General features: G+C 38.9%; 1 protein-coding gene across 1 annotated transcript in view; it reads right to left on the bottom strand.

Moving 5' to 3' along the window:
• The window catches only part of PRKN (parkin RBR E3 ubiquitin protein ligase), a 1,279,940-nt gene that overhangs the window by 558,009 nt on the left and 705,893 nt on the right, over positions 1–16,038 (bottom strand). Inside the window, exon 6 of the mRNA XM_026015949.2 lies at positions 14,515–14,630. Coding sequence (XP_025871734.2) covers positions 14,515–14,630 — 116 coding nt within the window. The remainder of the gene's footprint in view (positions 1–14,514; positions 14,631–16,038) is intronic.

The raw sequence follows: 16,038 nt of genomic DNA, 5'->3' as shown, positions 1-16,038 counted from the left end.
TCAGGTATGAATCCTTATCTTCCACCAGTCCCCCATATATTTACCTTCCCACAATTTGCTGCTAGAAGTTCAAATTCCTTTTCCTCTGTCTTGGCATGACTCTACTAATTTACTGTTCTTTTGTTAAGAAGCTAGATGAACCTGGGACGCCTGGGTAGCTCAGCGGTTGAGCATCTGCCTTTGGCCCAGAGCATGATCCTGAAGTCCCGGGATCGAGTTCCATATCAGGCTTCCTGCATGGAGCCTGTTTCTTCCTCTGCCTATATTTCTGCCTCTCATTCTTTCTCTCCGTGTCTCTCATGAATAAAATAAAATCTTTAAAAAAAAAAACCTAGATGAACCCAAGTTCAACCCATTCCTTTGAGTTGCTCATCTATGGATATCCCCATGTGGATGTGGGATGCACATGTTAATTGGTTTCTGTCTGTTATTCTCTTGTTAGTCTGTCTTTTGTCAGTACCCTAGCTGGAAAATCTAGGAAGGTGGAGGGAAAATATATTTTTTTTGTCTCCCACATTACAATAGTGTTAACTACTGTATAAGAGTTTTCTTAATTTGTTTGTATTTAATTTAAAATCAGTTTGCAATCTTTAATTAAATGATTGAATTAATGAAGTACCCTAAATCTTCCATCTTTTGAAGCTGGAAGTAATTATTAAATCACTAAAATAAGTTGTGAGAAGTCATTTAAACTACCCCACAAAAGTAAAGGAGAAAAGATCCACAAGGTTTCCATTCTGTATAATTGAACTCTTGGGATATTTCAGCTTGTGGGAAGAGTCTTTCCGTACAACTCTTATTTTCAATCAGATAAATTTATATTTCTATTATAAAGAGGTGAAATTGAGAAAAACTTCTGATTTTGCTGCATCTAAATGTTGTGGAGCTTTCAAAATATATGTATAAATAAAAATAACATTTTTGTATATTTTTATTGGGGTTCGTTTTGCCAACATATAGCATAACACCCAGTGCTCATCCCGTCAAGTGCCCCCCTCAGTGCCTGTCACTGCGTCACCCCATCCTCCTGCCCACCTCCCCTTCCACTACCCCTTGTTCATTTCCCAGAGTTAGGAGTCTTTCATGTTCTGTCACCCTCTCTGATATTTGACAAGTTCTGTTTTATAAAAATATTTGTCAAAGAAAGTTCTCTAAGTAAAGGAAAAGCCAATACTGGGATATTATCCAACTAATATTAATTAAATTTTTTAAAAAAGAATTGAGAATACTTTATCAAAATTTCTGAGCTTACTGCTAGTAGAGGGAGATTTTCTCAGAAAATTATGATCTACAGAGAAATGCCAATTGGAGGTGTTAACGATTTCAAATGCTTCAGTTACACTACAACTTTGAAGAGGATTGCAGAAAACTATATTTCTAAAGTTTTTAAAAATAAAGTAACACAGAGATACTATACAATTTCAATTCAAAGCATTCTGGTAGTCACCCTCACCACTCTGGTGGTCCTCTGCTATGTCCATCGAATACCAAGATTGTCTCCCTCTTCAGAGTTCCTGCTCTGATCTAATGACTGCTTCCTCCCCAACCAGGGGAAGAGTCACTTAAATATTCTAAGAATAATGAGGAATGCAGGGTTCAGGGAAGGTGTTAGCCTTCATTACAAAGGCACAACTAATGGGGGGAAAGGAGAAGAAAGAAAATCATAGAGACAAAGAAAGGGAAGCGGCTAGACATTGGAGTCTAGTGTTCAGTTTTTCCTTTGAGAGGAAATGTACATGATGTTCATAGCTGTAAATTCATTTTTTCCCATCACTGTATGGTATTTTATGTTCACACCAGAAGATGTCATTAATGGACACTTGGGTTTATGTCAAGTTTTCAGCTATCATTAATGATCCTGCTATGAATATTTCTTACATGTGTTTCCTATGGACATATGTGTTTCCTCATTGACCTATACCTACAAGTGGAATTACTGGGTCATATAAGTGTACGTTCATCTTCAAGGAGGTACTGCCAATTAATTTTCTAGAATGGCTACATCAGGTTATGAGCCTATAGTAGCATATGGAAGTTGCAGCTGCTTCATATCCTTACTAGAACCTGGGCTGGTCAGTCTCTTAGATTTTAGGTATTTTGTTGGGTATATCATAGTAACACATTGTGGTTTTAATTTGTATTTGCCTACTTCCGAACGTTTATAAATCATTTCAATAGTTTTTTTGTATCAAAGTATTTTCTATTGTGTTTTCTTTTTTTTTATTGATGTATAGAAGTTCTTTACACATTCTGAGACCTTAATCACTCATACATGTTTCAAAATTGCCTACTCTATGGCTTGTCTGTCCACTCCTTTAATGTGTCTTTTGATAAGTCCCAAATTTTAATGTAGATAAATTTATCAAGCTTTTACCTTAAAATTGATTTTTTCACCCTGTATAAGAAATCTTCCTCTATATTACATAGATTTTGCACTATTTTAAATTCTAGAAGCTTTATTGTTTCAATGTTTATATTTAGATCTACAATTCTATGTGATACTGATTTTTACGTATGGTGTGAGATAAGAAGTAAAAGTTCACTTTTATTCTTTTAATAATTTTTTTAAGATTTTATTTATTCATGAGAGAACAGAGAGAGGCAGAGACCGAGGCAGAGGGAGAAGCAGGCTCCCCGCGGGAAGCCTGATGCGGTACTCGATCTCAGGATCCTGGGATCACAACCTCAGCCAAAGGCAGATGCTCAACCACTGAGCCACCTAGGTGCCCAAGGTTCACTTTTAAACATAAACATTAAATCACTTTATCCAGAACTATTAACAAATTCCCCCTCTCTGTGATGCCACTTTATTACAATCAAGTGACTATACATATATATATGTGGATCTGAATATGAGTACATGGCTTAATAATATAATTTTATATCTGGAAAATAATTTTCCAAAGACAAATCAAAGGCAGAAGTGCTAAGCAAATCTGTAGGTAGGAATACACAAAAGACAGCAATCAGATGGTTAAATGGGACACAGATATTCAAAGGGAACAAAGATTAAGACTGGCTTAGAGGTATCACCACTTGTCATCTAGTACATGCTCTTCCCCATGTCCTTGATCCTGGACATCTCTCCTTGAGGACTTCAGGTGACATCTTAATGAGTAGGGCTCCACCCATAATGAGGAATCATCCTCCTCCTGGGGTACCACAGAGTGTGTGGGCCCCTCTTGCTCAGGGTCTTCTCATGTCATGCCTAGTAACAGCCTTCATGGCAGGCACCACCTCCTCCTTGGCACCCCATCATGGCTTCCCAGAAGCCTCCCAGCTATTTGTCCCAGGGAACTCCTCTACACTCTGCAGCCCTAGGACCCTGAACACAGTCGTGTTAAGCAGCAGAGGCCCACACAATGCCTCCTCTGGAGGAAAGGAGCCATCCTCACAGAAACCCCAGACTAGAGTTATCCCTCATGCTTCTCATTTGCACCTGCTAATTAGGTGGTGCCATTAATCACAAATAAACCAATAACCCTAACTCTGTGACTGTTCCTTTAACATTTAACCTCTCTTTGTTTTTTTTTTTGTTTTTTTGTTTTTTTTTAGAGTAACCTCTCTTTGAAATCACCCATCCTCAGCCCATTCCTACCTTTTAGCTACAATCCCTTTCTTTTACCACAATTAATGATCTCAGATTTCTTTTTTTGAGGCAATGAACATATTCCTGAGGCTACACAGTGTGGTAGCAAATTAAGAGCAGGGATTTTGGTATCAATATTATTGTTGAACAAATACTGATACACTCTCTCTTTCCATTTTAGGAGCAATGTGACCTTCGGCAAGTAAGATAACCTCTTTGTACTTCAGTTTTATTTGGAAAATGGATATAACATTTATCTCAGAGAGGCAGAGTGGTCAACATATGTGCAAAATATCTAACAAATGTCAAGAGAGCCATAGAAATTGCTACCCGTTGTTGAGTCTACACTGTCCCAGGCAGTCTTAGCCTCGTGGAATATAGAATTATAGCAGATCATCTTGGTGTACATTGGGGTCTGACCCGAGTGTGTACAAAAACAGTCCTACACAGTCAGAAAATACCACTTTCATTCAGTGCTGGAGAAGGAACCAGATCTGGAGAGTGACAATGGCAGCACCTGGCACCAGATTTTGGCTCTGGGAGTTAAGGTCTGGTTATTTCCAGGGTAATATGTAAGAAGGAGTTGCAGCAGCAAACATTGTCAGCAGCTAGCTGACCGAGTGTAAAAGGAGAGGGAATAGGCAAATTAATGTCCACTCTGCTTAAACTCACATAGATTGTTCTACTTTTTTTTTTTTTTTAATTCTGTCTTGACCAAGTTAAAAGAATCATTGGAAAGACCTGGCTTACAAAAAGAATTTTGGGCCCCTGTTTTGTAGGAATAACACATTGAGAAAGCACTTGGGTGTTATCAAATTCTGCCCTTACTGAACTAGTCTTTTTCCACCAACAATACCACTCACTGCTAGCATATATGGCTGTCATCTGTTCCCTCTGAGTCCCATCAAAAACATGCTTTATCTCAGGTCAAAGCTCTGAGAACAGCCACTTGAGTCATAGGTGAGCTCATGAAATATCTGTTGAGTAAACAGATTGACTTTTCAGTTCTCTCTAATGTTAGAGTAGGTGCTAAAGATGGTAGACACCTGCATGAAATTGCTCTGCCCATGACAGCCCTATTGTAGGATGCTGGTACCTGTGTCTGTACTTCTATACATTAATGGGTGCATGTGACAGCATAAGGACTGTCACATCAGTATACTGAGGAGCTCCTAGTGTTGTGGAAATCAAATCTGGATCTAGAAACCCTGGAGATTTCTTTTCTAGAACCCTGCAGATATGAGTCAAGGCCATGTTTTCTTTGATGTAGAATTTGCCAAATTAACAAAAACAAACAAACAAACAAACAAACAAAAAAACAACCAGAATCAACGTGCCATGACCCTTACTTCAATAAATAACTTTGCTTGCACTCCAAGTTATTGAGACCATTGCTTGTTTGCTTGCAAATAACTCTACTAGCTGTGGAAGCACCAAAGGACAAATCTGCAAATACTTAATTCTACATGGCATGGGAATAAGTAACTATGTAAATGGCATTTACAGAGGGAAGGTAGATCGTATCATTGCTTACCACTAAACATGTCCTAGGAGGTAGATGTTTCCTGAGGGTGTGAATCAGCACAATACTTGCAATGGAAATAACATCTTCCCCTCACCAAATTTATAACCCAGTTCTAATTACAAGAATACAAATGCGACTAAAAACAAATGAATAAGCCGTTTATGGTATTTTTCTAAGTAAAATATTACTATTTAAAAACTATGTGATCATTTATTTCCAATGAAAATGGACCTTAAAAATAATGCGTGGCTGTCAACAAAGTTCTAGCAAAGCCACCTGGATGCTTTACGGATATAGTTGCTTCTTAACATCCACCATCAGAAAATGAACTGCTTGAAATCTGGATGGGGACAACACACGAGGTTGACCTTAATGGCTACAAAATTGGTCCAAGAGGATTTGCAATATTGTCCTACTAGTGCCAGCGGGGGCTGCCAAGCACCTGCAGGGACAGTTAAATGGAAAGGTGAGGCATATGAATTTCACGCACAAGCATCTGTAACATCTCTGGGACACCCCGCTGATGCCGCTCCCTGCAACTGAGATCTACAGGGTTTGCTGTAGGAGAAATGAAGGTCACCGGCTGCATTAAAACTGACATGGCTCACATTTCAAAGTATCAATGTTGATAAAATATTTCTTCTGTTTTCATAAGTAACTGACCCCAAACAATATATAGAGAAATCTATATCCTGATGTTGGACTTCAAAATTTGACTTTTCCCTTTACTCCTCCTGACACTGGAAAATTCTCCATTGATTTCTAATTTGTTCCATTCAGTTTTCTAAAATTCTATTAAATTCAGAAGTTTTTTTTCCCATTTGTTTGTTTGATTTTTAAATTCCAGAATATTTACTACAGTGTTAAAGTGTACAATACAGTGACTCAACAACACTTGTATACATCACTCAGTGCTCATCACAATACATCCACCCATACAGAGAGGGTTTTTTAAAAAGTGTTCCATATAAAAATAACTTGTTTTCTGTTTGTTGCTCTGCATGAAACCAGATTTACTTTCATTCAAATCAGTAAATATTTATTGAAATCTCTGACGCCGAGGCTTGTGGGGGACATGCGGCATCAGCATGTCTGTGCATCAGCCAAGCTAGGGTCTTGCTCTTGCAGCGCCTGCAACCAGGCATGGCAGATGGGCTTCTATATAGCTCAGGTGTTTCAGCTCTTACTGGTTTTCCAGCTGTCTTTGTACCTCACTTTACTACTAATATTTTCCTTTTCATATGCAAAGCTACCTTCCATACCCAGCAGACAGAGGAAACCCAGAACTGCAGGGGGTAAGGCGTGATGAAAGACAGCACCAACCACAGGGACCTTGTGTGCAGGCTGATTCAACTATTTCCTTGTGGTATAACCACCAGATATAATTTTTAAAATGTCCTAGCCTCAATTTCCCCTCTATACGACAGATATTTGAATAAGTTGAAATTAATTTAGTGAAAGACTTATAGGTAATTAAGCACTACCTTTTAATTTCAAAGAGGCAATGTGATTTCTTGTATGGGCAACTCCACTCATAGGAAGAATTTTTCCATTCTGGATGGGGTTTATTACAGTTCTCTCTCAAGATTGGATGAGATCCATGTGTGCCACACACACTCTTTCAGGAAAGAATCACTCACAGCATACGCAGAGAGAGCTAACTCCCATGGGGCTTGGGGCACAGTGTGAAGTAGCCTGCTTCAAACTAGAAGACATATCTTTGAAGTTTCCCGTTTCATCTCAAAAAGGTATAAGATATTCCATTCTACTCTATAACATACTCCTGTTTATTATAATATAAATGTGACATTCTGATTTACCGTCCTCTGTAAAACAGATGCTCTGAGACTCTCCCCTACTTACATGAAACTATCTTTGGTTCCTGGCATGTTACGTTACCTAGGAGTATACAAACTATTTCTCTAATAAGAGAAATATATAGATCTGTATGCACAACGAAGGTCTCTAGTGCTATGATACACACACAAAATCCAACAATTTTTTCCATTATAGAATGAAAGCCATTTCCTGAAAGAGGCCATGCTAAAAATTTCAGTTAAATTATATGTGGCTATATCTGAAGTCTCTGAAGATGCTCTTCAGAGCCCGATGGATAACTGTATAAAACCATCTATTCCCACTAATGGCAAAATGTCACGAAACGGTTAATTTGATAAAATATAACCATTAAGCAATGTCTCAAATTTAGACAGAAAAATAACTTGCATATTAATTCTACATCAAAAACTAAACGCCAGGGATGCCTGGGTGGCTTAGTGGTTGAGCGCGTCTGCTTTCGGCCCAGGGCTTGATCCTGGAGTCCCAGGATCCAGCCCTACATCAGGCCTGGAGCCTGCTTCTCTCTCTGCCTATGTCTCTGCCTTTCTCTCTATGTGTCTCTCATGAATAAATAAATCTTAAAAAAAAAAAAAAAACTAAACGCCAAATACACCTAAATTAAAATGTGAATTGGGAGAAAACTAAGATATAACAAATGTATTCAAAGGGAAAGTAACTAAGATCCCCATTAAAAAAAAAATCTCTGTTAAATGAATGAACGAATGCATGCCAAAACACTGCCAAATGATAGTTAAATCACTCCTCCACAGGATACCAAGAGCAAGTACAAATGTACTTTGAGATAAATCTTTACTAATCTCCAAACCCAAGTAAATCTTTTAAGTCTGCAATCCCAAGACAGCATTACTTCAATAGGCTGAATGAATTTTAAGACAAATATGAAAGCAAGAAAATTATAAAAATACATTTATATCAAACAACAATGACATCAAAAACATAAGTCTTTACTGGAAGACTGGAGGAAAATTATAATGTAGTACCAGTTCTTAGATTTAATATCCTACTAGGAGCTGAGTTTTAAAACGTGTTTCTGGAAAGTTAAATCTTGGCTGGGCAAACATGGCTATTTTTTTAGTTTGTCTTCAGCTTTGTAAACTGAAGAATGGCAGATAAGGGTGGGGGAAAAAAGTGCGGGAATTCACTAGGCAGCCTTTAGAAGGAGCAAAGCTGAAGGGCGGGGATGATTTCATCCTTTTTGCCAAATGGTGCCATGCTACTAATTCTTCTAAGTTATAATGTTCAAACTTTAAATTTTAAGAATTATATTGCAAAGCAAGATTCAAAAAGCAGAAATACTGTTCTCCTTGGGGGGTACCTGATGCCAGGGTGAGTTTGAAGATATGCACACTGGTCAGGGAAAGACACAAGTCTCACTCAGGCATTAGCCCTGTCATTTTCAGATGGCATAGTATTTGTCACTCCTAAGTCCAACTGAGGTGTCCAGGAGTGTTCTGAATCTTTATGATGCAATTTCTATTGGAAATACATAACAAAAATTAGTATGTAACTGATGAATCACTAAATTCTATACATGAAACTAATATTACACTGTACATTAAGTGAAATTTAAATACAAACTTGAAGAAAAGGCATGCCTGGGTGATTCAATCATTTAAGCATCTGCCTTTAGCTCAGGTCATTATCCCAGGATCCTGGGATCACCGGCATCAGACTCCCTGCTCCTCGGAGAGTCTGCTTCTCACTCTGCCTCTGCCTGCTGCTCTGCCTACTTGTCAAATAAATAAATACAATCTTTAAAAAAATAAAAAAAAAAGTAAAGAAATATCTTGAAAAAAATTTGAAGAAAAAAATTTGAAGAAAAAATAACAATACGTAACAATATAGTCATTCTATCTTCAAGTGCTGTATTTTCTGTTCTTGACTCAAGTTTTTGGTTGGGTTTTATTTTATTTTGCTTTTTGTTGAATTCATCATGCTTTGTTCATTAACAGAAGACTATCGGCTGATAACCTTGAGTGGATACAGATCAACTCATTACTGTAGGTAAGTAGAGGGGCCAGCATGGCTGGATGGCAGATGGAAATCTGCTGGTTCATGTAAATACCTCAGGGTGTTTTGGCTCTCAAATAGCTCACTTTTTTTCTTTAAGAGAGAGGAAAATATCTTATATACAATGTAAACTCAAAGGACACAAACCAAGCACCTGAATTAAATTTTAAGCCTAACATCTGGAAATGAATAACACATCTATGTTAGACACATATACTTTTACGTCTTACAATCACATATTTGGCTCTGAAAAGAAGTGTCACTGATAACCTCATCTTTTATTTCTGCATTTGTCAGCAGGCAGGGCCACAAATAAGTGTTTTCTCAAATGACACGATTGATTTATAAGCTTTGAACAAACAGTGTTCGTACCTTTTGCAAGCTTTTAAAACCAGCAAGAGCCTTATAGATGACCTATTGCAATTCTCAGACTTTATAAGCAACCTGAAGGCCTAAGAGATTATGTTATTTTCCTAAGGTCAAAAAGTTAGCTTGTGCTTCTGGAGCCCCTTGAATATAGGTTATTATATACTTATAAAGAATTATTATTAAGAAAGTAGATGAAAGAGATGTCAATCTCTTTGTATACAAAATTATATATGTGTAAAGCACAACAATAAATAAATAAATAAATAAATAAATAAATAAATAAATAAATAAATAAAATTTCTACCTTGCTACTAATTCTCTACAATCTCTACAATCTCTTTCAGAGGATAGAAACAGAATGAATACTTCCTAAACTCAGATTCTATGAGGCCAGAATTACCTTAATGCTAAACCGGACAAAGATAATTCCAGAAAACTACAGTATACTCTCATGAGTATAGATATAAATATCCTCAATAAAGTATTTGTGAATCAAATACAGAAAAGCTTAAAAATAGTTATATACAATAGTCTAGAGGGATTGAATTCATGTATGCGGAGCTGATTCAACACTCAAAAATAAATATAACCCATCATAGATTAAAACAGGCTGAATACCAGACTAAAAGAGAAAAATCACATGATAATATCAGTAGACACAGAAAAAGTATTTGGCAAAATCAAACACTCATTCATGATAAAAACTGTCAGAAAGAGAGGAAAGAAACTTGGAGCTTTCCCACTAAGATGTAGTACAAGACAAGTGGATTCTTTCTCACAACTTCTTTTCAACATCACACTAGATGTTCTTGCTAATGCTAACAAGCAAGACAAAGAAATAAAGGGATACAGATGGGGAAGGAAGACATGAAGCTGCGTGTGTTCACAGATGATGTAATAATTTTTGCAGAAAACCTGAAAGAATCCACCAAGTAATTCCTGAAATAATAAGCAGTTATAGCAAGGTCGCAGCATACCAAGTTGATATGCAAAAGTCAATCACTTTCCCATATGCCAATAACCAACAAGTGGAATTGAAATTAATCCTCTGGCTTTAATTTATTATGCAGTTAATTATGCCTAATTTGACTAAGGATGTATGATTAGGGTATATACAAAAATAAATAAAACATAAAATATAAATAGATATCCCAATTTTTATTTTCACTTCTGTAACTAAATAACTTGACTTATCTAAAGAAAGATGCAATATTTCAAAACCAAAACCAAATAACTAATTGAAACATAAATTCACAGATCAGAAAACTTTATATTATAAAGGATATGCTGATATTATGTGTAAGTGAATGAGAAGGTAATTGCAGAGGCAATCTTTTTTTTTTTTTTAGATTCTTCCTAAAGCTTTCATACAGAGAAAGTTTTGCATTTTTCTCTAACAATAGAAAATGCAAATAAGCAAAAAAAAGAAAAAGAAAATGCAAATAAGTGAGAAATGTCCCTTGCTAATAACAATTAAAAAAATATTAATGACAAAATTAATGTCCTTTAGCAAATGGGCAAAAACTAAAACCAAGAACATTATACTGGAAAAGATGTAGCAGGGAGTCCTCTAAAGATAGGCCATCATAATTTAGAATGGAAATAAACTTGACAATATATATCAAGAACCTTAAACACGTCCATTAATACTGACCTTCTGTTACCATTTCTGTGATACTATCCTTGGATTCAAAACATGCAGTTGATGATTTTTGGTAAGGGATCTAGATTGGAGTGTTACTTAATTTATTATTTTCAATTAGAAGTAATTCAAATCACTAGAAATAGGGAAATGATTAGAGTATTCCCAAATGATGAAATCTTCGGTACCTATTTAAAAACAAAACAAAACTTGTTTCCATAGCATATTTCAGAGCAGGGGAAATTTATCATGATGCAATGCTCAGTGGAAAAGGCCAGATACAAAACAATGTATACAGCATGATTATATTTAGCACACACACCCCTCACACATCCATGCAAATATTTAGGCATACTCAAGATGCTGGAAAGAATTAACCCAAAATCTTACTAACCATGAGGGTAAAAAAAAAATTCTGACATTGTTTAGATTTCTGTGAGTGAATCACTTCTAAATTTGAAAAGAAAGCATTAGCAGGAGTGGAAAGAAAAAAAGGAACCATGACAATCAGCAAAGTAGAACATAAAGTATTGGTGTTTCCATGTGCATGCAGGCTTTTATGACATCTCTATGCCCGAATCCTTCAGTATAAGAAGAGAGGGCCCCTTCCTCTATTCTAGTACAGGGCATCCCTCTGGTGCCTTACATAAGAAAGGACCTCATTCAGTCAAGTGGCTGGTGATACACACACTTAAATCTAACTGAATATAGTAGCTTCTATTTATAAAATCCCCTTAAAATAATAATAGGAAAAATTTTTTATTGCAACAGACAATATTATTTTTCCAGCAATTATCTCCCTGTGCATCTGGGAAGTGGCTTGTTTCCCTGGATGGATGTTGTGAGTTGCTAATATGAAGGCGACAGCTTAGCAGTGGGAAGCAGGGAGAGCAGTGCTCTTAGTAAGATAGTATGATCAATACTACATATCTTAATGCCATCTTTACCAACTCTAATGGAAGGCTTTTCACTGTTGGCTGGCGGGCTGCATTCTGATGTAGAGAAAAACTCATTTCTCCTATGTAACACTGAGACGTGAGTTTAATTTCTCAGTGCTTGCAGAGAGCAGTTGAGCTCTCGTGTTTAGGACTCCCCTTGCTCCTTTCCTGAAATACCAGAAGAATCAGCTCTTGTTGCATGTTGAAAACATTAGCCCTTTGCAATCATTCATCTTACTGAAGGATGCTGGTAGTTTGTTTTAGGCAATATTGTGGTGTTCTCTATCACAGCTAGAACTAAAGATGCAGCAGGAAAATAAAAGTCTCATTTTGACCCCTTCTTGGAAACAAGTTTGTCTAGCAGATGCTATTAAGGATTTTAGGCTTCTATTAGTCAACACTTTTATTTAAATGTATTAAAGGATGGAAATATTAGGTTAGGAGGATTAATACCCACCAGCCACAACATCACAGAGCTTAAGGGAACTTTAAAAGGCCACCTAACCCAGTTGGTCCCAAGACCAAAGAGAGACAACACTGAAATGCTAAGGGTATTTATCTGTCTTTGCTTTAAAGTCTGGAACAAGCAGGATTTTTTTACTTTATTCATCAATTCATTTTGGCATTTCACTAAAAATTCTTCTTGAGGGCAGCCCAGGTGGCTCAGTGGTTTAGTGCCGCCTTCAGCTCGGGGCCTGAACCTGGAGTCCCGGGATCGAGTCCCATGTTGGGCTCCCTGTGTGGAGCCTGCTTCTCCCTCTGCCTGTGTCTCTGCCTCTGTCTCTCTGTGTCTCTCATGAATAAATTAATAAAGTCTTAAAAAAATTCTTCATGGTATCAGGGCCAGGATCCCTCTATTGCAATCTGAGCTTCAAGCCAACCTCAGAGAATAGAAAATAAAGCGATTTTCCTTTATTATCTTCATCTGAATAGTGCAAAGTAAGGAGTTCTACACCCATCGACTCCAAAGGCTCAGATTTCTCTACTTGGTCCTTGCCTCCCAAACTGTAATTCAAATCTAGTCCTTATCCCTGTTTTCCTAACAGAGCATCTCCACATTTTCTTTCTTCCACTGTATTTACCGAGATTAGAAATAACCAGGTCCCAAACTAGCTACATGATTTTCTTTTGGATGTATGAAGATCTGTGAAGCCCTAACATAAACACAGGCAAGTTACATGGAAGAACTGAAGTGTATAGGGAGGGGATCCCTGGGTGGCGCAGAGGTTTGGCACCTGCCTTTGGCCCAGGGCGCGATCCTGGAGACCCGGGATCGAAACCCACATTGAGCTCCCGATGCATGGAGCCTGCTTCTCCCTCTGCCTGTGTCTCTCTCTCTCTCTCTCTGTGACTATCATAAAAAAAAAAAATTAAAAAAAATAAATAAAAGAACTGAAGTGTATGGAAACGATATTTTAAAGGTAAAATGTTGGGGCAGCTGGCTGGCTCTGTCAGTAGAGCATATGACCCTTGATCTTGGGGTTGTGAGCTTGAGCCCCACCTGGGTGGAGAGGTTGCTTAAAATAAAATGTTATGGATCATATATTCTAAGAATAAATGGTACTTGTAAACTGTTATGGCATTCCTAACAGTAGCAGTGTTTTTTTTTTTTTTTTTTTAAGATTTAATTTATTTACTCATGAGAGACACACAGAGAGAGAGGCAGAGACACAGGCAGAAGGAGAAGCAGGCTCCATGCAGGGAGCCCAACATGGGACTCCATCCCTGGACTCCAGGATCACGCCCTGGGCTGAAGGCAGGAGCCAAACCGCTGAGCCACCCGGGCTGCCTGTTAGCAGCATGTTTTAATTTACTTTAGAACTCACCAATGTCAGTACATGTGTTTGTATTTTTTTAGATTACACTTTTAGACATAAGTCATGCCACTTATATCTTAGCATACTATTTTTTTAAAAGATTTTTATTTATTTATTCATGAAAGACACAGAGAGAGAGAGAGAGAGAGAGAGAGAGAAAGCGGGAGGCAGAGACACAGGCAGAGGGAGAAGCAGGTCCACACAGGGAGCCCGATCCGGGACTCGATCCGGGGACTCCAGGATCATGCCCTGGGCCAAAGGCAGGCGCCAAACCGCTGAGCCACTCAGGGATCCCCTTAGCATACTATTTGACCACTGACCACATGAAGAATTTGGCACTTTAAAAGGTTTGATAATAGGGACATCTGGGTGGCTCACTAGTTGAGTGTCTGCCTTTGGCTCAGGGCATGATCCCGGGGTCCTGGGATTGAGTCCTGCATCGGGCTCCCCACAGGGAGCCTGCTTCTCCCTCTGTCCGTGTCTCTGCCTCTCTCTGTCTCTCATAGATAAATAAATAAAAATTCTAAAAAAAATAATAAAAAGTTTGATTATTTTGAAATATACCTACATTGGGCAAACATCATTGAAGCTTTGACCAGTACCACACTAAGGATTTGACACTTTAGAGTTTGATCATACTGACATACACCCATATTGTGCAAACGGAGTCGAAGCAAAGCAGACGCTCCTCCAGAAAGAGCACCCACTCATGGGAGAGTCTACCACTGGGAGAGCAACACGTGGAGGGTCCTTCAGATCCTTACCTGATGTCGGTGCACGTTATGCAGGTGATGTCTCGACTGTTCGTTGTGATCAGGTTCAAAGCTACGGACGTTTCCTTGTCAGAGGTTGGGTGTGCTCCACATTTGAAGAAAAACTCCTGAAAGAATGAGAAATATGTGAGAAATGCCAGGCATGGAACTCAGCTGGCCATGTCCCCCTAAGTATTGTCACGGTGAACAATCTTACGGGCAAGAGTCAAAATCTATTATTAAGTCTGTGTTAGAAGAAAATCCAAATCAAACCCCTGGAGGGTGACTAATGCCCTTGTGCCAAACTAATGAGCAATCCCCTTTTCAGGAGGGCCTGAGTGTCTCTGCTCATCTTCTTTTGCCCTCTCGGCCCTGGAGCTGGGGACACGCTCTGTGACCTGGGTTAGCAATGCCCTTCCACGATCAGGGGGTCCGGGAGAACACAATGCGGATGTAGGAGGAGGCCTGAAACAGGATCTCGCAAATGAGGAAAAGGAGACACTGAGCCATGGAATGATTTGCCCAAAGTCACACAATCAGAGGCGAAGGCAGGAAGTAACCAGACTTTCGAAGGGGGAAGCCCAGTGCTTCGGCTACAGCGTGGCTACATGGTTGGCCAGTCGGCGGCGAGGAGGTGACGCAGAGTGAGGAATCGCGGGGGCACACCTATGAACAAGCACACGCAAGCCCGCAGACTGACAGAGTAGCAGAGTGCAAGCCCCGATGCTTCCTGCACCTTTCTCTGCCTCTGTGCAACGTCCCAGAATTCCCTGGGAGACCTGGGCCCCATCCCCCATGCTAAGCATCTGGGAATGTTCTAAACCTGTGCTTCTCTCCTTAATTGGCTTCACCAGCCTTGTTCTGGGCCCACATGCCTTTATGTTTGCTTTTCACAGGGTCACACTCTTTTGATGGCTTACATTCTCCCTTCTCGATCCAAATCCTCTTTTTATTTTTCCTCATGTATTCCTTTTGTCATTTCTCTATTTGTTCCCACACCCCTTTACCCTTCATACACCAGGGTGTTTGGCACAGTAATCGCTCTGCCTCTTGCCTGACAGTCTTTACACCTTCCACGATAACCACATCCTTGAAGTGAAGTTCTCAGCCATGGCAAAAATTCAGTACAACCATATCACTGGACAGCAGAAGAAGCCTGCACACCACACTTCCTCCTCAACTCTGTTCCAGTTTAAGGACTTGGAATGTGGAAGGTACTTCCCCTTTATTATTTTTTAATATTTTATTTATTTATTTATTCATGAGAAACACACATGCACACACACACACACACACACACAGAGACAGGCAGAGACACAGGCAGAGGGAGAAGCAGGCTCCATGCAGGGAGCCGGATGTGGGGCTCAATCCCAGGACTCCGGGATCACACCCTGGGCCAAAGGCAGAAGATTAACTGCTGAGTCACCCAGGTGTCCCCAGTACTTTTCCTTTAAACACTGAACTCGGCCTTTCATTACAGCTCCATAAATTAAATGTTTTTGGCTTTGTGGGACTTTGGGGGGAAGGGGTCCTTGT

Source organism: Vulpes vulpes, chromosome 1 (genome assembly GCF_048418805.1).
Source record: "Vulpes vulpes isolate BD-2025 chromosome 1, VulVul3, whole genome shotgun sequence".
NCBI lineage: Eukaryota > Metazoa > Chordata > Mammalia > Carnivora > Canidae > Vulpes > Vulpes vulpes.
This window is presented reverse-complemented; position numbering and strand designations above follow the sequence as displayed.